At 42.3% G+C, this 22,843-nt stretch overlaps 1 protein-coding gene and 1 long non-coding RNA gene across 3 annotated transcripts in view; one reads left to right on the forward strand and one right to left on the reverse strand.

Annotated features, from left to right (window-relative positions):
- The window catches only part of rhobtb3 (Rho related BTB domain containing 3), a 28,085-nt gene that overhangs the window by 3,657 nt on the left and 1,585 nt on the right, over nt 1-22,843 (reverse strand). Inside the window, exons 2-11 of one of the 2 annotated variants that reach the window (XM_054785906.1) lie at nt 21,303-21,376; nt 20,978-21,170; nt 16,557-16,714; nt 16,241-16,349; nt 14,861-15,056; nt 14,548-14,744; nt 8,332-8,441; nt 5,001-5,106; nt 4,192-4,365; nt 280-446 (exon numbers count right to left, since the gene is read on the reverse strand). In XM_054785906.1, coding sequence (XP_054641881.1) covers nt 280-446; nt 4,192-4,365; nt 5,001-5,106; nt 8,332-8,441; nt 14,548-14,744; nt 14,861-15,056; nt 16,241-16,349; nt 16,557-16,714; nt 20,978-21,170; nt 21,303-21,326 — 1,434 coding nt within the window. In that variant the 5' untranslated portion in view covers nt 21,327-21,376. The remainder of the gene's footprint in view (nt 1-279; nt 447-4,191; nt 4,366-5,000; nt 5,107-8,331; nt 8,442-14,547; nt 14,745-14,860; nt 15,057-16,240; nt 16,350-16,556; nt 16,715-20,977; nt 21,171-21,302; nt 21,377-22,843) is intronic. The other variant, XM_054785904.1, reaches the window with a different exon arrangement.
- On the forward strand, nt 790-7,068 carry LOC129187042 (uncharacterized). The gene is made up of 4 exons (XR_008572337.1): nt 790-874; nt 3,993-4,084; nt 4,160-4,345; nt 6,601-7,068. It is a non-coding gene; the product is annotated as an uncharacterized LOC129187042 (long non-coding RNA).

Below are 22,843 nucleotides of genomic sequence, written 5' to 3' on the forward strand. Positions count from 1 at the left end.
ATAATTAACTCATTAAAATTAGATAATAAAAAAACGAGATGGAAAAAAACATGGAAAAATTATTAAGAGAAAAAAAGTCATATTCTACGACAAGAGTATTTGGGCCATGTTGGAAAAAAATTGTATTTTCAGATTTTAAGAATAAAGTCGTAAATTTACGACAAAGTTGTACATTTACGACTTTATTCTCTTAAGTTTAGTTTTTAAAAAAAGTCGTAATATTACCTTTGCCCAAGGCAGCTTTACATAGCTGTCTCAGGCTGTCAAACCTGCACTGACCTTTGCCCGGCGGAGCAGACGGATCACGCTGATGCCCGTTGACGCCAGCTCTCTGCTGGGCATGCTCTGAAGGTAGGCGCACACACACACCTCACACAGGTGCTGCAGTCGTTTCACCTGGTACATCTCCGCACACACCAGCACGGCCATGGCCTGCAACACACTCGCTGCAAGCACACGCACACGCACGCACACACACACACGGTTTGGCCTCAGTGTGAGTGCAGTCTGTTTTATGCTGCAGTGAGGTGACGCGTTTAAAGGGAAAAGCTGTGAGGTGAGGAAACAGGATCACCATGTTCTCATCCACAGGGCACAACAGGTGACTAAATGTTCTGTTGAAAATAACTAACGGCGCTCGCACCTCACAAATACACTTTATGCTTCGTTTCCCTTTGAACTGTCACCAGCCGGTGCTAAGTATAGACTCGCCACATTAAAGTCTAATATCACACAAGCTATACAGCTTGTTATGCTGCCCCCAAGTGGCCAATGTATCATATGGCTTCACAGATACTGTGTAAAGCAGTGGTCCCCAACCTTTTTTGACCCACGGACCGGCTTGTGTTCCCACAAATCTCCCGTGGACGGAGGGGTTCGTACATTATAGCGATCTAATTTATCTTATTTATTATGTATTGTGTCAAGTTCCAGCCAAGTTTTTCCAGAGAGATTATTACATCGCTGTTTGACGTGTGTGGTAAAGGCAGTGCGCTAGCATGAATTAACTTGAGACAAATGTGCACATTAGCACTCCATAAGTCATCAAAACTTACCTTTATGCATTCCCACATAGTATCAGCATTTGAGACCAAATATGAGGTGAAAGAAAAATGGTAAAAATACAGCAGTAGTCTATCTGTGCGGCATGAGATAGTTAGCACACGCACAATGGGCATGCGTCAAGTGAGACAAATGTAACGGAGAGAATCCGGCCACTTTTCAAAATAAAACATTAAAAAAATGAAATAATGTAAATTATTTTTTCTTTCTGTGTGGCCCAGTACCAAATGACCCGTGGCCCGGGGGTTGGGGACCACTGGTATAAAGGAAAGACGCAACATACTTGGCGTTTTGTTTTTTTTCTTATTCTCAAGTGATTAATAATCCTTTCATTCATGAATCCATTAATGTGCTTTTATTATTACTACATCACATGGAGAACAACTGCATTATGCTTGTTTGGGCTCAGGAGTCAGGTCACATTAACCAAGACAGTAAATACCTTGTTGCTCTTGCCAAGCAGCACTGTCGCCGCTGTTATGTAATGTCACCATGTCAACAAAAATGTCTCCTGATGTAACCTGATTGCTGTCAGTCAGATCCTCAGCCCTCAGCATGCTATATTTCCTACAACAAGAACGGATGCATCTCTGATCTTTCATTACTGACTGGCTCACTAATATTGTGCGGCAGGCGTGTCCAAAGTGCAGCCCAGGGGCTGTTTTTGGACTGCACCTAACTTTTTTTTTTTTTTTTGACCCTCAGCATATTCATGCATTCGTTTTCTATGCCGCCTAATCCTCCCTCAGCATATTGTAAATTCATTATTACTGAGATATTTACAGATGTTACACTGATTTGCTTTGTTGTCTTTAATGCACAAACCGTATCAATCTGTATGCAGCCCTTAGGTGGAAAAAGTTTGGACACCCCTGTTGCACGCTATCAAATGAACACTTTCCATATGTTTTACCTATACGGCTGCCACTAGAAGCTACTGTGTGTAAATGTAGGTGCTGCTGTTACAATACCTTTCATTTCAAATCATGGTAACCTTGCTTTGCCCTTGAATTCTGGGCTTTTTACACAACAGCCTCTGGATTTGTTTTTGCGTAGCTTCTATCCCTGATTGTCGTAACTAAAAAAATGCAGCTCCATGTTTGGAACCGAGCCTTCGCACGCTCCTTGTGCCAGATCTTTGTTGGGCAGCTTTGATTTTGTTACCCCCTCTTTTGGTCACGCCTCATCAGCCGATGTATCGTCTGATTCCAAAACAGTTGACAATAATTACTGCAGCAAATGCTTACCCTGCATTTGCCCAGATTGTCACAATTTGTCCGAAATGTGTCTCACTTCAGCCATAGCAGTGTTAAAATACTGCTATAATATTGTTTTCGGTCGCAGGTGACCCTCAGTTGTCCTTAAAAGCGCTTCATGATCTCAGCGTCATCACTGGAGAGAATAATCATCTATAATTACTCTGAAATGCAAAACGAAGTGTGACAGATAGAGAAAGAGGGACAACAACAACACGTCTCGTGCTGTGATCTGGCACGGACGCAAGCAGATGAAGCAGCTATGCCACGGGTAGATGTTGTCGTGGCTAAATCTAATTTCATATTAAGATCAGTGCTGTTATGTGTGTGCGCCCCAGGGGAGCGACAGAGGCAGCATGTTGCAGTCACACAGATGGTTGATGGGACTTGTCATCTGCGCTTGTGTTGTAGGCTGCATGCAGTGAAAAGACTGCAGCAGCGCTCTCAAGTGCTTTGTCATCTGGCACTGTTGCTTATTAACGGGCTACTTAAAATTAACAATGTCCTCTGTCCTTCGAAAAATGTAATGAACTCATCAGCATATACCGTGGAAACTCTGAGGTTGAACCCCAGGCCCAGTCTGTTCAGATTTAGATTTATTTTTTCCCCCCATAGATAATACTGGAAATTCAATTGCAACTGTAGCCATCACAACGTATTGACAAACTGCACAGGTACTGTATTTTCCAGACCATAAGTCGCACTTTTTTTCATGGTTTGGTCCTGCGACATATACTCCGGCGCGCCTTATGTTCTTTTTACACACTGACAGCCACGAGAGGGCGCTCTCGGCTTGTGTGCCCGTATCTGCTACTCCTATCACTCCTGTACCAATGAAAATTTACAACTTATGAAGACAACTGAGAAAGACAGAACACAAGAGCCCCCCCCAAAAAGAAAATCATATTCTGCAGATTACAAGTTGCAAGTAAACTAGTTATGTTATGTTGTTTAGGCTATAGTTATCTGAATAACTTAATATGTTAACATACCACCTACACGTTACGTTAACAAACGCCTATTTAGCCTTTTGTTCTCCATTTTATTGTTATTATTATACCTTGCCTTTCAAGATGAAATGCCCGTTCTTGGTCTCTGATTTTATAAAATAAATTTCCACCCAAAAATGTGAAATTCAGTGTGACTTAATAGTCTGGAAGATACGGTAATTTATATAGTTATACAATTTCCCTCTGCAACAGTAGTTTTCAAGTCTTTCTTTACAGCTGTCACAGCTCTTTCCTTGGTCTACCTGTTTGACGTCACTTGTTACACCAGTGGATTGTGTCCTCTTCAGGACATTCCAAATGGTTGTACTGGCTATGTTTTTCACCCATAGACAGCTCCCTGGTTTTCATGTTGTTTTCACCTCTAAATGCAGTCTACACAGGCAAAACCTATCCTGCCCCAGACTGAGCGCAGACATTCAGTGCTATTTATTGATCGAAATAGCAATGCAATAGGACACACCTGGACAACAAAACACACCTGTGTCAGTCACATGCTCCAATACCTTTGCTCGCATGAAAAATCGGTGCGTTCACAAAATCGGTGCGTTCACACTAACAATGCTGTCTTCTAAGTTGTGCAGCCAACCCAGATGTAAACACTGTATATGCATCACTATTATTAACACAGTTGTACATGTTTTTCTTTGCCTTCTGTTGTTTTCAGTACTATGCAAACACTACATCACCGATTTGCGCAAGAGCGGCGCATGGAGCAAAAAAAGAGGCCATTCAACTTAGCTGTGCAGCCAGATGAAGGTGTGTATGCAGGATTTGACAGTGAGTGAATGTCTCACCATCATGCATACTCTATTGGATGATGATTTTTTAAAGGGAAAAAGGTAGTTGTCAAGCTGCATACATACCAGGACAGCAAGAGTCAGTGTAGAGGTACTCCAGGAATGACAGGAAGGTATCTGAAGAGACGCCATGGATGGGCACCACTCTGCTACGGGCCTCTGCATACTTCCCACTGAACATGGCCGCCATGACGTCACAGCGTGCTACCAGGACTGCTCGGTGAGCTGGCAATACGCTCCCTTCAGCACACACATCACACACAGAGTAAATTTACGTGCCAAGTAGTGTCAAGAGATGTATCACTTTTCTGTTATTAATAGGTTTCTTCTTTCAAAGGTTTCATGTCAAACTCATTTGATGCCAAACAATCTAAATATATCAACTTTTCCTGGGGCTTCATTGCCGTGGTCGACAGGGGGACGTGTGCGCCAACGTAGCTGCAGTTATGAGTGTCATAAAGGGCCATTTAAATCAATGGGAAAGGGTAACACATTAAGCCTGTACACAAGCCGAATTTGCCATTTATAGCCACTGACAGCGCTGCCGGCACTCCAGCTGCAATTATTCCTGCATAAAATGAACATATAATAGCCTTGTAGCATTTCCTTGAACTTATTTGAACTCGAGAGATGCAAAGAAAATGTCCTCGTTATCATCGTGTATCATCTTGGGATCCTTTTAAAAGAAAAAAAGATACGGTGGGATGAACCATGAAAGAGATGGAAGGACGCCTGCCCTTTGGACCATTTTATCTTATTTTATCTTCATATGGATGACCAAGTCTCAGAATTCAATCAAGCCTGGCAAAATGTGACCTTCCTCTGCCGTGTGACTGTGCATACGTTTGTGAATGATGATTACAACGTGAACACACCCTGCACCATGAAGATGACATCCGAGTAAAGAGGGGAATTGAAGAGGTTGACGAGCGTCTGGGGGCCGAGCTGGGCTGCCCGTGCACTCGGGGTGTCTCTGGCTCCCTGCACACAAACATGCGCACAAGTACTGTACAGAGAAAGGCAAAACGTAGGCACACATTGGGTTAACACCTGCGCTGGATGTCAAGTTGTGACGAGGCAATTGTGATTCTGAGCGTTTATTCCGCATCCCCTGTGGAATATGCACGGCGCCTCTCTGATAGTCCTGCGTCGTGCTGGCTAAACACCCTTGGATTGCAATGCCAAGAGCATTTATAAACAAATGCATGTGCTGGCAGCATCAGGAACACCCAGTCTGTACAAACATAATAATACCTTGTGTCATAGAGGTATTGTTTTACGATATCTAATATCCATTATTGTGGTTGTAGTTCATAGCAGTGCAGAACAGGGATGAACATTTGACTGACATTTGACTGACTTTCCTTGATGGATTATGGGGAAAATTTACTAAATGAATCAGTGAATCTCTAAGTGTTTTGAACTCCCGTTTCAACACCAGGCAGTCTGTGTAGATGTAGCTCAATTTAGCTGACTCACAAACTACAAACTACGTACGACTGAATCAATAGTGCCTCTCCTGGTCGCATCGAGTAGTGCACTCCATTTTGCTTTTTGCTTCATGACACAATTAATCAACAATATGTTTCCCATTTCAGATGAATGAATGAATGTTGTTATGCCCACACTTAGGAGTAGAAGTGCACTGTATTGCCTGAGAATCACCTTTAGACATCGCACCCCCTCTCATAATGCATCTTAGTTATGATACGGTGTAGTTGTACACCTTGAAAAAGGGCTAGCATTGGATCTCAACTACTTGTGGTCAGTGCTTGTATGAAATGTAGGCCCGTCATGATAGCAAATTTTGCTGGCGATAATTGTCCTAGTGAGGGTTGGACTCGCCAGGGCTGCCCTTTGTCACTGATTCTGTTCATTACTTATTTTGTTAGCGCAATTAGACAGGCAGTGGCAATCTATTTTAAGGGCCGGAAGTGTATTGTGTGTGTTGAGAATGTTTGACGAGCTGGAAGCAAGAATAAACGTGCCTCTCGTCTTATTTCACTCAAAACTTGCGGGCATGGTAAAACGCTTGATTACATTAACAAGCGGGAAAAACGGTAAAAGCATGAGTCTCACACACACAGCCGCACTAGCATGCTCTGCTACACTAAGCTAACCGGCTAGCTTCTATTCACGCTCCCTAAGAGGAGTTTTTCCTGCCAACCTTCGCCGGTGTTTTAGGCCAGCGTATCAACCCGTTTATTTCTAGACGGGGGTTAGTGTTTTTTGATGACATTGCGCCACGATTGAGCAGTTCGCTGAGGAAATACTTCCCCACAAAAATGCTCCTTCTCGCATGCACAAAATGATCAAGTTTGTTTTTATTTATCGTGCGATTAATTGATTATGGTGACAGGCCTAAGGAAATGCTTCACAGGATGTTTCAGAAGCAGCAGCTTCTGATTGTGGTACCTGGGTTTTCGTTATTAGTTAAGTTTCACCTTTGCTTGCCTTCTCCGACTCTTTATGTAGTCTGTTCCAGAGGTCCTCTTTCCAGCTGGAGGCGGGATAACTGGGCACCCCTGCAGCTGATTGGCAGTCTGGCTTCTTAAAACGGATTGATTGTGGCTCGGAGACACCGGTTCTGGCTTCCATGCACAGAGGATGCGCTCGCTTGGGCGTCGTCTACTTTTTGGACATTTAATAGTTGTAGCGTCTTCTAGTAGGTTGTCATGGTGCCTTTTGCCAGCTCAGCCAGTGCCTGCTGCTCCCTCCTTTTCTGGCTTTGTTGTACTTTGTGTGACTATCATTAAAGAGAGTATAACTGTTTTTCGGCCTTCCACCACTGCATCTGGGGTCCAGACCTACACAGAATGTGACATTGTTCCAAAAGGTTTGACAAAAACTATGAAAATTGAGGCAATACTTTCTAATAGGAAGTAATGTAAATCCAATGAATCCATTCTAGACACCCAATATAGAGAATAAAAATAATTTTACATGCAGAAAATAAGTGAAGTAATTATAAACTATAATTGTTGTGGATGCTGACTTCCCGTCCATCCTGGCGAGATCAAATTCAATAGAGTTTCTCGCCGTCTTTAAGTGCTGGCATTTGTAACTTTCTTTGGCCCCATGGCGAGTTATTAACCAGTCGCATTCAATAAAAAATGCACGTACAGTGACTCAGCGACACGTAGGTTGCTTTGTTTGGCCACTCGATTTTGTGGAACAATACCGTACAGACTCGGTTTTTTTTTGTGCAATATTGTACAAAACCCAAAATTTTGCTGAAAATTTTAGACAAAAACCCAGTCATACGAAAACTGAGGCATACAAAAAGTGAGTGTTGACTGTAGTTATTCACAGTGATCATCAGGAAAGACATCAACATAACTCAAATATGTTTTTTAGGGAATTTTTGCAGCATGAAGATAACATATCAAGACTGTATGTCTCACCTGATTTCTTCAAAGGCTTTTTAGGAGAAATAACTGAGGAACATTTTGAGACAAAAGAGAAACTAAAATGATGTCCCCTGAGATGTAGAAGAGCCTGCCTGGAGCAACAACATTTTCTTCTGGGCGTATGTCTCACCTTATTTCTCTTTATTTCTCTGCGGAGAAATAACTGAGAAACATTTTGAGACAAAAGAGAAACTTAAATGAAACTGAAATAAGAATCTCAAAGTTGTCTTTTGAGCTGTAGACGAGAAAGCTCTGAGCAATAACATGTTCCTCTGGGTGGGCATTGACAGGGTTTCATCATATTGAAGTAACGTGTCAGCTTGTCCTTGCATATCGTCATGTTCTGTCCAAATGGGCTGGTGGACCGAGCACGGTGCAAAGGCCACCCGTCACCTCTCTTAATCGCTCACTGATGAAGGTCACGCCTGATGTCCTGCGCTGTAATCAGCATTTGCTCCTCTGAAGAGTCATGTCTTGTTTATTTTCTGTTAATTCCCTCGGTACTCCAGAGTTGATTACTGCGACTACTGTAATTATGCAAATATGCTAATTATAACAGCACTGTGTCAAAACAAGATCTCACTAATTAAGGCCATGTGTTACAATATCAAAGAGCAGCTTTCTCACATCAGAGATTAGACTTACTTAACCCTTACTTGGAAAGGGCAGAGGAAGCAAATTACGAAATAAATACTTCCGACTTGCAGTTGCAAGATGATGTTGTTTTTTCGTTATTTTGCGGATATGAAGGAAGTAGCAGAGTGGTCCCACGTGAGAAGACAAACTCGGAACTCACCCTCTCTCTGCCAATAAGAGATCGTATGCGCTCCATAAGTTGAGCCACGGCAAGTGAGTTCTTCAGCTTCTCTTCCAAGGCCTCCTGGAGGTGCTCCCACTCCCACGCTCCTACGAAGCATCAACAAACAGATTGATTCTGTAACACGTTCTGTAACACGTACCCCAAGAACGTGATAGCCACTTGGCGCTTCCCTGTGTGACAAAAACGAGCCCCGAACTAACCGCATTGCTCGTATGTTTTACAAACAAAATGTCACTCTGGTTTAAAAAAAAAGTCACATTTGGAGTCCAAAGACCAGAGGTTAGGCGGAAAACTAGCTCTCTAGCTAGTTGCCACCATTGAAAAGAGGGACAGCCAGGCAAAGTGTGGAAACAAAGACGCCAGGATTACCCTGTGACAAGCTGTCATCAATTGCCTCCACATTTTACAGATTATTTATCATTCTCACAGTAATAAGGGACAAAGTGCGTCAACTCAGTACGGGACACGTACTTTTATCTGGTTGTAGATGAAAGTAGATGAAAAACTTACTCGCACTGTCTCAAATTTTAGCCGGAAAATGCGACCATTTAATCGCGGTGTGGAGCCCTGAATTGTAGATTTACTGTCAACAAATTCTGCTGAGAAGAGTGGCCAAATATCCAGTCGGAATTATGCCAGAAGCCATTAAATTTAGGCTTGGCAAAGTTTATTTTCTCATTCTGAGTCATAGTGGAACAGCAATTTCCACCACCCAATTTAAAAAAATGGTTTTGAAAAGAGGGTACAGTCCTGCACCAAAGAACATAAGGCAACTTTGTTATCCTTGGTGGAGGTCTATGCACGTTCTACAAAAAATAGGGTAATGTAAGAATAAAACATTGAAATGTGAATACCAATAACAATTCACTTTGTTACCTGTAATGCAAAGCTGAGCTGCAGGTTGTTATTTACTTTAAATATATTTTAATTATATTAACGTCTTGACGTATCCATTGGTGTGGTTGATTGGTTTTTGGCCTGTTAAAATTACAAGTATCAAAATTTGTGCACCCCTGCATTACTGCATTGCATCGTTCTGAGAGATGTTTGTAGGTGTATGACAGGTACACAATATTGGAAGCAGTATAATACGTTATTGTATTTCAGTCTTGCTTGCTGCCTGTTGTTTTTCTTATATTCTGTCATATGTAAGTTCTTCATATTCTTCAATATTTTAAACACTAGATGAACACTCATGTAAAAAGCAATCAGGAATAATCAATCCCCTTTAGGCTGCTCTTCAGTTTTTAAATGTCTCACTCGGTTGACATCAGCCCGTCATGGATGTCTTTATAGATCATCTGCTCCATGATGCACAGCTTTTATGGATGCGGCCTTAAAGAGACAGGAGCCAGAACGTCTTGTTTGAGACGGGGAGCGACAACTCGGGGACACACGTTCGTAAGCAAATCATTCGACAAACAAAACTTAACAAAAGCATCTCGGCAGTGTTTTCTTCCTTTAAAATAACCCGCTGAGCAGCTTGATTGGGGTGCTGCGACTCGGTCTCACCGGGACATAAATCACACTGTCAAGAGAAGAAGTGAGGCGAATCGGTGGGGATTTATCTCCATACTTTGGCTCATCAGGGATTACCCCGGCACAGCGTTGGCTAATACCAGCAGAGATACCTTAATGTCATACGGTGCTGACAGACAGTATGATACGCAAGTACATTGGAGCAAATGAAATGAAATAAATAAAAGTTGATTGCTTCTAAAGTAATAAATACAGTTTGGACCGAGTCACACACACACACACTCATCAAACCTTTGCTGAGATTCGATAGCTAGATCATGTTTTACATGTTTCAACTAAAAACACTCTACTGCTGTGCTGTCTGAATGCCTCACTGGTTTGTTTACAAACATACAACAATCCCTTTGCGCACAATATGTGATACATGTGCATATAGACACAATAGCAAGCCATTGACAAATCAAATAACTCAGCAGCACACTACACAAGGAGACACAGTCTTACAGTGTTAACATCACCCTAGTAAAGTCATGGCCTCTGTGACTGCGCACACACACACTCATGTGACAAACCAGAGCGTGAAATTATTACACGAGGGGGATTTTTTCCTCCCAGATACGTGATATTGTTATGGGAATGTGTTCTGCTAAGAGAAACGATAAGTCAAAATGGAAAAGTATTGCTTTGTCTTCAAGCAAATGAACATCAAACAATAGCCCCCAAAGCGCTGAGCGTTTCCTCGGGCAGAGGCAGCACACGCAGGCATTTCCACAAATGTAGCGCAGCATGTGTTGCATGAGATGTCGGAGATTCAATCAAACGCAACATGTTCAACGGTACAGTTCTCTTACAAGACTTAACATTGTCTCCTTGCAGTGTCATACTGTACATGGAAAAGTAGCATTTGTATTCAGCTCCTGCTTCCTCTCTCCACCGGCTCCGAAGCAACACACATCCATCGTCTTATCCTCCGAGCAGCACCCCCCTTCCTCATCCTCACATTTTTTTTTTTACCTTCTTCACAACTTTCTCCGCCTTCCTTTCCCCATCCTCATCCTCTCCCACAAGAGAAAAATCCACAATGCACGCTGCACCACCCGTCTCTCAAGGAGTGAGCACTTCTTATTCTTATTCATACACTCCCTCAAAGATACTCACTCTCACCCTGTAATCTTCTTTCCTTCTCCACTCACACTTCATCAGCACACGTACGGCACAGCTTATGTGTTTGTGTCACAACTGCAAGTGTGATAACAAATGTGAGTGTGTGTTCATCCGCACTATCAGTTCTATACTCATAAACACAGGAAAGCAGGTTCTCGCACGACGTCTTCAATGATACGCACTGCAATCTTGACATGCAGCGAGCACAGCCACACTCTGAGAAGATTTTCACTGCGCTGCTGAGTATATCACACGCTTCTTAAACTAGGCTTCATGCGCTGGAAGGAATGCACTGGCTGAAAATACAATTTACAGCTTCTTTAAATGTGATGGGTTACATGTCTTCTGGATGTTGGGGTAGTCGGGCTTAACTCATTCATTCATTTTCAACGGCTTAACTTGCTCAGGGTGAGCTGCAGCCCATCCCAGCTGACCTTGGGTAAGAGGCAGGGTGCACCCTGGACTGGTCACCAGTCAATCACAGGGCACATATAGACAACCAATCATTCACACTCAAATTCACACCTATGGACAGTTTGGAGTCTCCAATGAATCGGTGCAATCCGAGTTACGCCGCATGCAAGATAAATGGCTCAGCAAGAAGGCGGACAGGCGCCTTCCGTAACAAGGACATCGGTGTCGGCTTCCGGCATCGTACCAACGACAAACTATTAAAACCACGGAGACTGCAAGAAAAGACACAGGTGCACGACATGGCCTTTGCTGACCACTGCGCGTTAAACGCCACCACACAGTCTGACATGCAAGGAAGTAGACGAGTAGGAGTAGGGCCTCTCCTCCCAAGCCTGCAACGACTTTGGTCTCACGATCTCCACCAAGAAGACCGAAATCCTGCACCTGCCTGCCACAGAAGCTCACTACACAGAGCCCCACATAACGGTCAACAGTCAGAGGCCAGCAGTAGCAGACAAGTGTGTCTACCTTGGCAGTACTCTTGTCGCGATTTGTCACCATTGACGAGGAAGTTGCATACAGAATCGCCAGCGCAGCCTTCGGCGGACTGAAGGACAAGGTCGGGAAACGCAGAACAAAACCTCTCTACTTCATGGCTTTAGAAATGTGCAGCACAGTGACTTGACAGCCTGTTCCTTTTAGATCGCTGGATAAAACTACTCGACATTATTTATTTTCAAACCTACTGTTTGAGTAATATCACTGGATCAAGCACACTACAAAATAAGTAATACAAGTATGTATGATACTGATTTCGGTCTTAGAGGAAAGACTAAAGTGAGCATTAAACACCTCTAATTTGACTGACTCCTACTCAAAGTTCCTCTGGCATAATGTAACATTGGATCTCACCCAATAACAGGCCAACCACTGTCTGCTGCCAGCGTACACTCATTATTACATCTAACTGCAGCTACTTTGAATGCAGTTTTCTTTACATTCCCATTGGAGCTGACATACTACAGCAACAAGTATTTTGTAACACTTGGCAGGATAGAACACAGCTAAATAATAATTCACAGTCCTATGAAAATGTCAGGAAATGGGAGCTTGCAGGGAGAACTGTGGAGGTTCACAAGTAGCCACAGATGCTTTTCAGTCAATTAATCATGCGATGTGTCGTCACAAATCTCAATCATGGAAAGAAGAGCACAAGCCTTCAAAATATAGTGACTGTTGCCAGACACACTGAAAACAACAGCAAAAAGCAGCACACTTCCTCAGAAGTGAGGCAATCTTTTTCCGGCAAGCCTGGTGATTTCTGCTCTGAAGAGAAAAATCCACTGAATGGGAAAATGTAATTGAGACTTCTTTGGGTCCTGGTGCGCCCAAGACATACCCGCATATCAAGAGTCTGTGTGTATGTGCGTGTGTTAACAGAATAGGAAAAGCAAAACCTGTGAAATTGTCTGTTTTGTGGTTCATGTTATGAATATGATATCAGTTTGGCCTGACAGTTTGGTTTGATTATACACTGTATGAACAAAACTATTGGGACAACTTTCTATTAAACACTCAGCAGGGAGTGAAAATGGAAGAAAACACGTTATTGGTCTCGATTCCTTTTGCTGCTGTAACAACTTTCACTTTATTGGGATGACTGAGAATGTTGTGCATTCATCAGAGGTGATAGGATTGAGATCGGGGCTGTCTAGGTCTTCCACACCAACTCATCCAAACATAGTATTATGGTCCTTGCTTTATGGCAGGGGTCCTCAATTACATTTGCTGCTTCAGGACCTGGAAAACTCGCTGTGATAAATGGAATCATGAATTCCGCTGTCTACCAAAAAGTTCTGAAATAGAATGTCCGGCCATCTGTTTGTGACCTCAAACTGGCCAGCAGGACAATGATCCAAAACACACCAGCAAGTCCACCTCTGAATGGCTGAAGAAAAACAAAAAATGAAGACTTTGGAGTGGCCTAGTCAAAGTCCTGACCTGAATCCTATTGAGATGCTGTGGCAGGACCTTAAAAAGGCATTTCATGCTCAAAAACCCTCCAATGTGGCTGAATTACAACAATTCTGCAAAGATGAGTGGGCCAAACTTCCTTCACAATGCTGTAAGGGACTCTTTGCAAGTTATCGCAAACGCTTGATTGCAGTTGTGGCTGCTAAGGGTGGCCCATCCAGTTACTAGGTTTAGGGGACAATCACTTTTTCACACAGGGCCATGTAGGTTTGGATTTGTTTTCTCCCTTAATAATAAAAAGTGTCATTTAAAAACAGCATTTTGTGTTCAGTTGTGTTGTCACCGGCCCTTGTTCACTTTCAGCCCAAGCAATCATAGTTCGACCACTAGTTGTAAGTGTAGTGCCATATTGCTTCTTACAAATAATAAAAAATATATGATGAATGTTGATTATTATTTTATTATTTTATTTAATAAGCCCTGTTTGTATATAAACATGTTTTCTGTTTTTTTATTCTGTTTAGTTTTAGTTAGTTTCTAAAGTTGGGTTTATTTTTACTGTATTTGTCATTATAGATTTTTGCTTGTTTGTTTATACAGTGTTCCCTCGCTCTATCGCGGTTCACTTTTTACTGTTTAGCTCATTTTTTTTTAGTGTTTCTCTTTTTTTTTGTATTACAGCGTTAAAGGCTGTTAAAGGCCGAGCCTGGCCCTTTAAGAAGAACTGTATTGTGGGGAGTGTCTATCGCTCCCCCCTCTGTCTGTCTGCACCGCCCATTGTTTTTTGTGCCCTGATTGGCTGTAGACCATTGTCAATCAATCTCATTCGTGCCATCCTCCCGTGTCTCCTGTGTCATCGCTAGCTTGCTTGCTTGCTAGCTTGTAAATGAATCTTGGGTTTACATTATTTGGGTGATGTTTGATGATGTCTATTGAAAGAGAACCCCTGCTTTATGCACTGGGGGCAGTCATACTGAAACAGAAAAGGATCTTTCCCCAAATCTTCACGCAGTAAGATGACAAATTGAGATTCAGGGGAAGTAAGGAGCAGACCGCAGCTCCAGAATGATTAAGTAATTCATTCAGGTGTGTCCCAAGATTATTGTTCATGGACTGTATGTTTTGAATAGTATGATCATATTTCACTGTGTTGTCATTTACCTCTGTAGATGAACATGAGAGTCTCCCATAAGCACATACACAAAAGGGGGTCCTTCACCACCAGACGAGAGAGGCGACCAGCCAAGTGTCCGTCGGACCTCGGCATGTCATCAATAATTCCCCCGTCCCAGGTGGAGAGTAAAGAATGGGGGGCTCCATCCCTCTCCCTGCAGACACAGCGGGACTGTGGTCGTTCCCTGTCAAGCCAGACAAAATTCAGCACAAACCAAAGTGGTGTCTGCACACGGAGGTAAGCACCTGGCGGCAACAGATGGCGATAAAGCTTGATAACATACAAGAATATCTCTCCTACCTGGTCTTGGGCCCCAGGAGCAGCTGTCTGAAATACGGGCTCACAGCGCAGAGCACAGACGCATGGGCCCATCCCAGTTCTTTCCCAGTGTCCCCCGCGTAGAAGGCCACGTCGGCGAACTGCACGCCACGTTCCAGCAACCACTGCATGTCTTGGGAGAAGCTCGACTCCTCTACTCGAATAGGAGGAAGGCGAGCTGAGCAGAAGGTGAAAGAGGAAGCGTAGCAGGTGAGAGTGCATGTTATATTTGCTTTATTTTATCTATTCACTTAGTGATGTCAAGAGTTTTGGGCCACAATAAATAATGCCTTTAAGTAAAAAAAAAAAAGTATAAATATTACATCATCTTGACTTTGTTCATACTTGCATAAAAATACATTGCTCATTTTTTATAGACTGTTTTGGTTATGTTTAACAGCAATAAGAACAGAATGGACACAAGAGGGAAGAGTGGTTCAACAGAATGAATGATAAATCATAAATCATTGTCCTATTAGGCCGCCATTCATGCAATATGTCTGCTCAGCATTTTGGTGAAAACAGACCATTCCCTAGAATGAGAGCAAGTGCCACCATAAGTAGATTGATTTTGCTTTGGAGTGTTCCTGCGGGCTTTTTTGGAGGGATTTCAAACTGTCAGTCAGTATGTCAGATTTACTACCACAGCAGCAAAGTGGACAGATAAATGTACGGCTAATGGAATAGTTGACGTGATTATTTAAATGCAGCATTCTGCTCCAAATGTCATCCAATTTTAAGTTATGACGGAATATTAAATTTCAAGTCTAATTACAACAACGTAACTCGCGTGCATGCGTACGTGCGTTTCATCGTAGCTTACGCAGTCAAAGCAGGAAGAGGGTGGGGTACAATGACTGCAGCGCATTCTAATGCGAGCGCCGTCTGGGCGGCCACGTCATCAAGGCTGACGGCAAGCCTACAAACAGTATCTGTGAAAGGGATAGTACTGTTCTTGAACAAGACAAACGTTTTATTGTATTGTGTTTGGGTCAAATTCCAACACTGATTAAATTAGTTTGGTCAAAGATAAGATTAATAATAAGTAATCCTGTCTAATTCCACAACAACAGTTGTGATGGAAACAGTCCAGACTAAGATTGATTTAAACATCAGCCCAGGAAAGCAGTCTACCTCGCACTTCATTTCTCCTCTAATTTTCAGTTTGGCAAACGCTGTATTGATCTGGGACAAACCTTAGTGCTAAGCTTTTTTATGGCTATGTAAGCTTGAGAGGGGACTAGCTATTAAGTTCCGCTGGATAAAAAGGGCTAACAGTGAAAATACAAAAGAATAAAACTCAAATACCACTGCCATAAAAATACAATTATTAGTTTTTAGATGCTCTATTAGTCCTCTGACCTGGTTGCTCCAAGTGAGGCGGACGAAGCTCGTTGACTTTATTTCCCCGCCTCTTTTCTGGCTTCTCTTTGATTTTGTGTTTCAGACACTGAATCATGAAGTACTCCAACTGAACAATACAGAAGAGACACACTTGTTCAAAAACAAGGTACAAAAATAAGTGTTGTTATGTCATCGGTTCTTTGCTTAGGGAACAAATTGCCCCCATCATCATAAGCTGCACTATCTTAAAAATGAAGAAGCCTGAGGTGAGATGCGACTCAACATCGTTAGACAGTATGTGTGAGTGCATGTGCGTGTGTGTGTGTCTGTATACCACGCTGCCAAAGTAGCGACCCACGAACACATGGTTGAGCGAGGGTAACTCCAGGTAGGTGGCCCCCAGGTCCCGGGACAGCTGCAGACCTTCACTGTGTGGCACACAGCTGCTCCAGTCAGACGCACACAGCGGGCACGTACAGGGAGGGCCCTCGTCTGAGTGCAGGCATGACAATTCAATTATTGGCCAAGAATGACTGCAGTAAAGGGACTGGAGGCAACATTTTGTTCAACCCCAAAAAATAAGAATACGGCTAGCATATGTTAAAAGAACAGATTGTACAAAAATGTCTATCATTTTCACAATTATGAGCTAAACTGCATAAAAATTGTTGTTAATTTTCATTCGGCCCGAATAAAATAACGTTCATGGCTGTCACTCACGGCTGTCTGTCGTAAGCATGCACACAAAAGCTGTCTCAGCGAGGCAACAAACAATTTACATTCATGTTGTTGTTATGAAAGGCTGTTTTGCCACGTTGCGCTTTGAATTTTGCGGCTTCACTCTATCGCATTTTTCCACAATATAAATTAATAAATGAGGCTGTTTCGTGGTTGAATACAGCCTATTATTAGCCAAAAAAAATGCATATTTAAACCAGTTTTACATATTTTTTGCCTAAATTAAGCACTTACCAGTGTAACATTTCTAAATGAACTAAAATACAAATATAAGGCATTCAGAATACGGGTTCAAAGACGTTTCGATGATATGCAGTATTATACACTTGGTCACTCGTTACTGAAATGTTCTGTGAGACTCGCTTTTATTGCAGGTTTGAATTATCTCACAACAGGCACAATAAGACGTAGCACCTAACAGGGGCTACTAAACTAAAACCCAACTCCTAAGCTCCTGTCCGCGCCACCGGAACACACACAAGTATTGAGTCTTATTTATGTCTTATGGCTTTATTTTCTGTTATTATGTCTACTATATTGGATCATGCGAGTGTAAAAATGACTATAGGAGTGTTATTTCATGTCTAGCGGGTTTTAATAACCCACGCCAAACTAAAACTCAACTCTGAACCCTTGACGTCACTTCCTGTCCCCTACTCACTAAGCTCCCCTAGCAATGGGAGAGATTTACAGCAACACACACGAGCACGAGTCTTAATTATGTCTTAAATGGCTTATTTTCTGTAATTATTTGTACTATATTGGGTAATACAAGTGTAAAGGTGACTATGGGGTGTTATTTCATGTCTAGAGGGCTCTAACAGTGTTAAAAACAGTATTTACGTAGAAGGTTGTAAACAGCTTTTCTATGCTCTAACCATGAAAATATTAGATTTACAAATAAGGAATCCTACTTTATGGAAATTCACTTGTAGACCTATGATAATCAATAAATCAATTAACCACACAATATATAAAAATGAACATGATCATTTTTCCGGTCTCGATATATTGACTTGTGCATGCATGTTTGTTTTCCGCCTCCCTCACTACCAAACAGGCTGGATGAGCAGTTTACTCTGTGCATCTGTGCACCTGTCTCAACACCTGGGCACGGGTGGTTCTATAGCGGAATGAACAAAGTGAGTGAACCCTCCTTGTCTCAGTGGGGAGAGGCGGGGCTGGTAGCGAGTGCACACACAGCAGCAGCACTCTGTGTTCACTCGCTAGCTGTGTGTCATGTGCTACACGATCGAATGCTTTCTTCGTGACTGTTGTGTATAAAACACGACCTGATGTCAATTTCAGCCCGTTTGAGCATTGTCATTTTGTGACCTGAAAAGGTTTGTGACAAAGACAATTAAATAAATAATGCGAAACGGTGGAACGTATGTTTCAGCTGCCGTGATTCCCCAAGTATAACAACTCATTGTGCGCCAAACACATTTTGCTGCATCCAAAACATGTCAAACTCCGACAAAGCGCTATACCTCAGTAAACGTAAACAGCGTATTCCACACACAATGCTGCTAAAACTGAATCAAGGAAGTTTCAAATGACGTCTGCATTGACACACAATGTGGACTTCAGAGTATTTGTGGGTAATTTCTCATTTTTTTGTCAATACTCAGACAATAAAGTTGTTCAACATCAGAAATACGCCGTGACGTCCATGATATGCATTACGTTTCTGTTTTCTACTAATCTATTTTTTCTCATCAACACACTTTGGGGAACTATTTTACACCATGTTTCCACATGTGTTGAATTTATTTTATTTATAAGCTCTTGACATTCTATACCATATATTATCATGAAAATAATGTTGACAATAATATCGTTTAGCAGCAATAATTTGTAGGACGATTATCATCCAGCAAAATGTGTTATGGTGACAGGCCTATTCGCTTATCATGGAACCAATTAACCACAATAAAAGGGGGATTACTGTGCATTCAATGATTGCTAATGTGAGAAGTTCAACTTTGTCAAATCACTATCATTAGCTTACAATAAAAAAAACAAATATATAAAGTGTGTATTACACTTTGCGTACTTTAAGTTGTCACATCAGGAAGAGGACGGGATATAATGCTTGCAGCACATTCAAATTTTGCCGCCCTCTAAGCAGCCGGGGAACCTGTTGCATACAGTCCCTTCAACACATGCTCTTTTAAAACCATAAATGTACTAAATGCCACTGGAATCAGAGTCTGATCCACAATGCAGTGTGCATGCAATGAATCAGTGCAGTGGGACCTCAAACACTTCAAAAATGGGTACAACAGGGATGTCAGAGCTGACATCCCTGTACCCATTTTCCCTCTAATAATGTAAATATAACTAGACCAGTTCCGGGGTCAAATAGTTTTGCCTTAAATTGTGAAGACATGTATTTAAAATATTTGCTATTTGTTTGGTCTGTGCCCCGAAAGAAACGTCCTTGAGAGCATATTCTTACAGAAATACACAAAGTGCTGGAATTAGTAGGGAATACACTTCAAAAAAAGCTTTTGTCTTTTCATTAATGAATCCCTAACTCTATCTGCTATAAAACCATGGCAACGTACAGCATTTCAGTGTAGTTAGTGTTTTTAATGCAGCATTCCCCTCAGGTTTTTGAAGTTAGTTACTGCAGGAGTTTGCACATGTGCGTGCATAGCTCATGTTGATACAAAATAGTCCAATTTGAACTTATTCCAGTGATTAACTTTAATATCCTATTAAATTTCCAAGAGAACACCTTGAGTATTTTGTAAGAGAACTCAACCAAAAATACAACTTGATGTCTCGTTTTTTCCAAATGCCTGTAGACATCAGGGGGCAAAAAGATAACAATTAATGAATGAAGACACTGATGTCGTATGCGATTTCCTATCATGTAATGTGTGCAGCGGTATCCTGGCAAGGACCAGTCATGCTGAGCTATGTGTGCATGGGGAGTGAAACGACAGAATCAGACATAAAATTAACAGGATTATCTTGCAGGAGGAAAACTGCCACAGAGAGACAGAACAAAGAACAGAGCCAGAATGAATGAGCAGGACACAGCTAAGTGCTGAGGCATTTGATAAATCATACTGCTAATAACCTACAGGCACTCAGCCAGAGCGAGTGTGTGTGTGTGTGTGAGAAAATAAAAATGTGGGTGCGCGAGCGTCTGTCAGGCCGTGACTTGGCACATCAGTGTTGTGTTTGTGTGTGTGAGCGCGTGCGTGTGCCCTTGGCTGAATCAGTGCGCTCGACGCCGGTTTAATGGCCGCGTTAATGCACGTACCGCAGCAATGTGCGCCACAGCTGTGCCTAAGGTGGTCTAAGTCGAGCTCAGCCGTCACTCTCTGCAGTCATGACGGCATAGCGTCGACATACTCGTCACGGCAGCGGCAACAAACTAATAGACAAGCGGCTCTGGTTCACGGCTCCCCCTCCTCTCTGCCCTCATGCACCACCACAAACAAACCCCCAAGCTCCCAGGACAACTCGACTTACACTCTGATCTTTCTGCAATGCTGCTCTGACAGGATCTCAAAGAGTGTTGAGCAGAAAAGCTAAAAATACAACTCTGTGCATTGAGTGGCTTGTTTACACAAACTGGATTCAATGAGGGTCACTGTGTCTGTGTATATCCGCTCACTTGTCACATTCGGAATAAGACTCTCATGAGATCCATAACTAACACATCACACTGAGAGATGTTTGTACTATTTTGCATCAAAAGTAAGTAACACACTGTTGTAGATGGTGTGTATATTGTGAGTTAATTCAAAGTGCACTAATCCGACATCACGGACAAAGCAAGCATAGTGTTAATCACTCATTGCTGGCTTTTTCTTTTCAAGTCAAAACTGCAGTAAAATATGAATATGTTAATTTATTTTAGGATGTGCTAGAGGCCGCAAGGAGAATATAATGAGGAGTCTCTCAAAGTCTATTTTTGCTGACTAAAAGCAGAAGCAAAGCCCATCAGTTATTAAAAAGCTAAACTCTAATCCTTTACAAACGCGCACACAGCCTCACCGTTTAGCCGTGCTCCAACCGCAACCAGGATGACGGGCACACCCCAGTGCCTCAAGAGGGGGCGAAGCCTTGGGGCGTAACCATTCCTGACCTGTTGGAAGGCCAGCTTGTCTGTCACGGAATACTTAATGACCAGGATGTCTGCCTGCTCGAGAACTTTCCGTACGCTGGCCCAGTCGCTGTCCAACAGGTCCTGATGAAGAAGAATAGGACAACAAATCGGAGTAATCATGTCAGTGATGACCATCACGGACCTGACCTCAGTTCCCCTAATGTCTCATCTTAGTATGAATTAGGGTCAAATTACTTTTTCCTCAATGTTTACCTGCGAGAGCATACTGTTTAGCATCCGGTCCGCTCATTGGTCGATCAATGAAACTCCTGCTGATTGGTCTTTGTCTGGGCAACAAGCATGAACAGTTGAACATTTTTCAACTTCCTGGGATCGCGTCGCAAGCCAGCGTGCGCACGATGACACGCACGTGCACAAACTTTCACACGCATGAATTTTACGTGTCGCTTGGCTGGATGGTGACTCACAATAATCGCCCGATTGCGCGGGTTCCATTGAAAATGAATGGACTAGAGGCGATGTCGCCTCCCGTGTGTGGCGCGTATGTACTGATAAAATCGATAAAATATATATATAATTGATAAAATATTGATAAAATATATATTGATTTTATTGTCCATATGCATGAATGGTTGTTGGTCTTTACGTGCCCTGCGATTGGCTGGCGCACAGTCCAGGGTGCACCCCGCTTCTCGCCTGAAGTCTCCAGCATATCCTATTGAAAATAAGCGGTGTAAAAAAAGGATGGATGTGATTCTGTTGTTGTTTGTCTTTTTACTTTATTTTTGCCAGTGTCTTTCAGCATGATTGGGGAAATGCCGTGGTCTTGAAAATACTGAAAGGATGTCACTTTTATAGAACTGGCTTCTTTATTTAATGATGTAAGAGTAATGTCTACATCAACAAATGTCAACCGTACAATCCTGTCTAATCAAGTCATATTGTTCGCACTCTGTATCGAATTGTTGTGCTTTTAAAACATAGCGTTTTTGAATCGTATCGTAACCCGTTTATCTAGATGCGTATCACAAAAAGATGTACAATCCTAGTGTGAATAGAAGCCCTTCAGTATATGAGGCTAACAGTGACTGACCAACTTCAGCTCAAAACGCGGAAGCAAAAACCTGCAGAAAGCTTGAAAATCATTTGAATAAACACAAAGAAAGTAGTTAGTTACAGTGACAGACATTTGCGAGGGAAAGACAGCCCTACAATAGCACACTAGAGTGATGCTGAAAAATGAAAACGCTTCTCCATTTCATATGCTGTTAAGAACAAAAGCTTTTGTTCTTTTTTTTTTTTTTAGTAAAGTGGGAACTGCAATCAGCAGTTGGAAAGCCAGTGGCCTTGGAATTAGAAATGATGAACAACCTGTTGGAAGTAAGCAGCGTGCTAAGGAACCATATCAGTGTGGTGACACCTTTTTATTGTACTGTGGTTACTTCCGCCAAGGTGACTATCTTTTTATTGTAGTATGTATCCATCCAGCCATTTTCTGTGCCGCTTATCCTCATTAGGGTCGCGCGTGTATGCTGGACCCTATCCCAGCTGACTTTGAGCGAAAGGCAGGGTACACCCTGGACTGGATGCCAGCCAATCGCAGGGAACCGGAGTTGTAGTGTGCATGAAAACATTTTTTTTAAATATTCTTTTACTGAGAATAATTCATCAAACCACACTGACTAGAAAAAAATCATGCATATGTCAAAGAAGGTTCTGAGCCATTTGCCACAAGTCCAGTTATTAATATTCGTTGATGCTATAATCCCTGCTGCTTTCTGAAATGAAACACT

This window comes from Dunckerocampus dactyliophorus, chromosome 8, assembly GCF_027744805.1.
Source record: "Dunckerocampus dactyliophorus isolate RoL2022-P2 chromosome 8, RoL_Ddac_1.1, whole genome shotgun sequence".
Lineage (NCBI taxonomy): Eukaryota > Metazoa > Chordata > Actinopteri > Syngnathiformes > Syngnathidae > Dunckerocampus > Dunckerocampus dactyliophorus.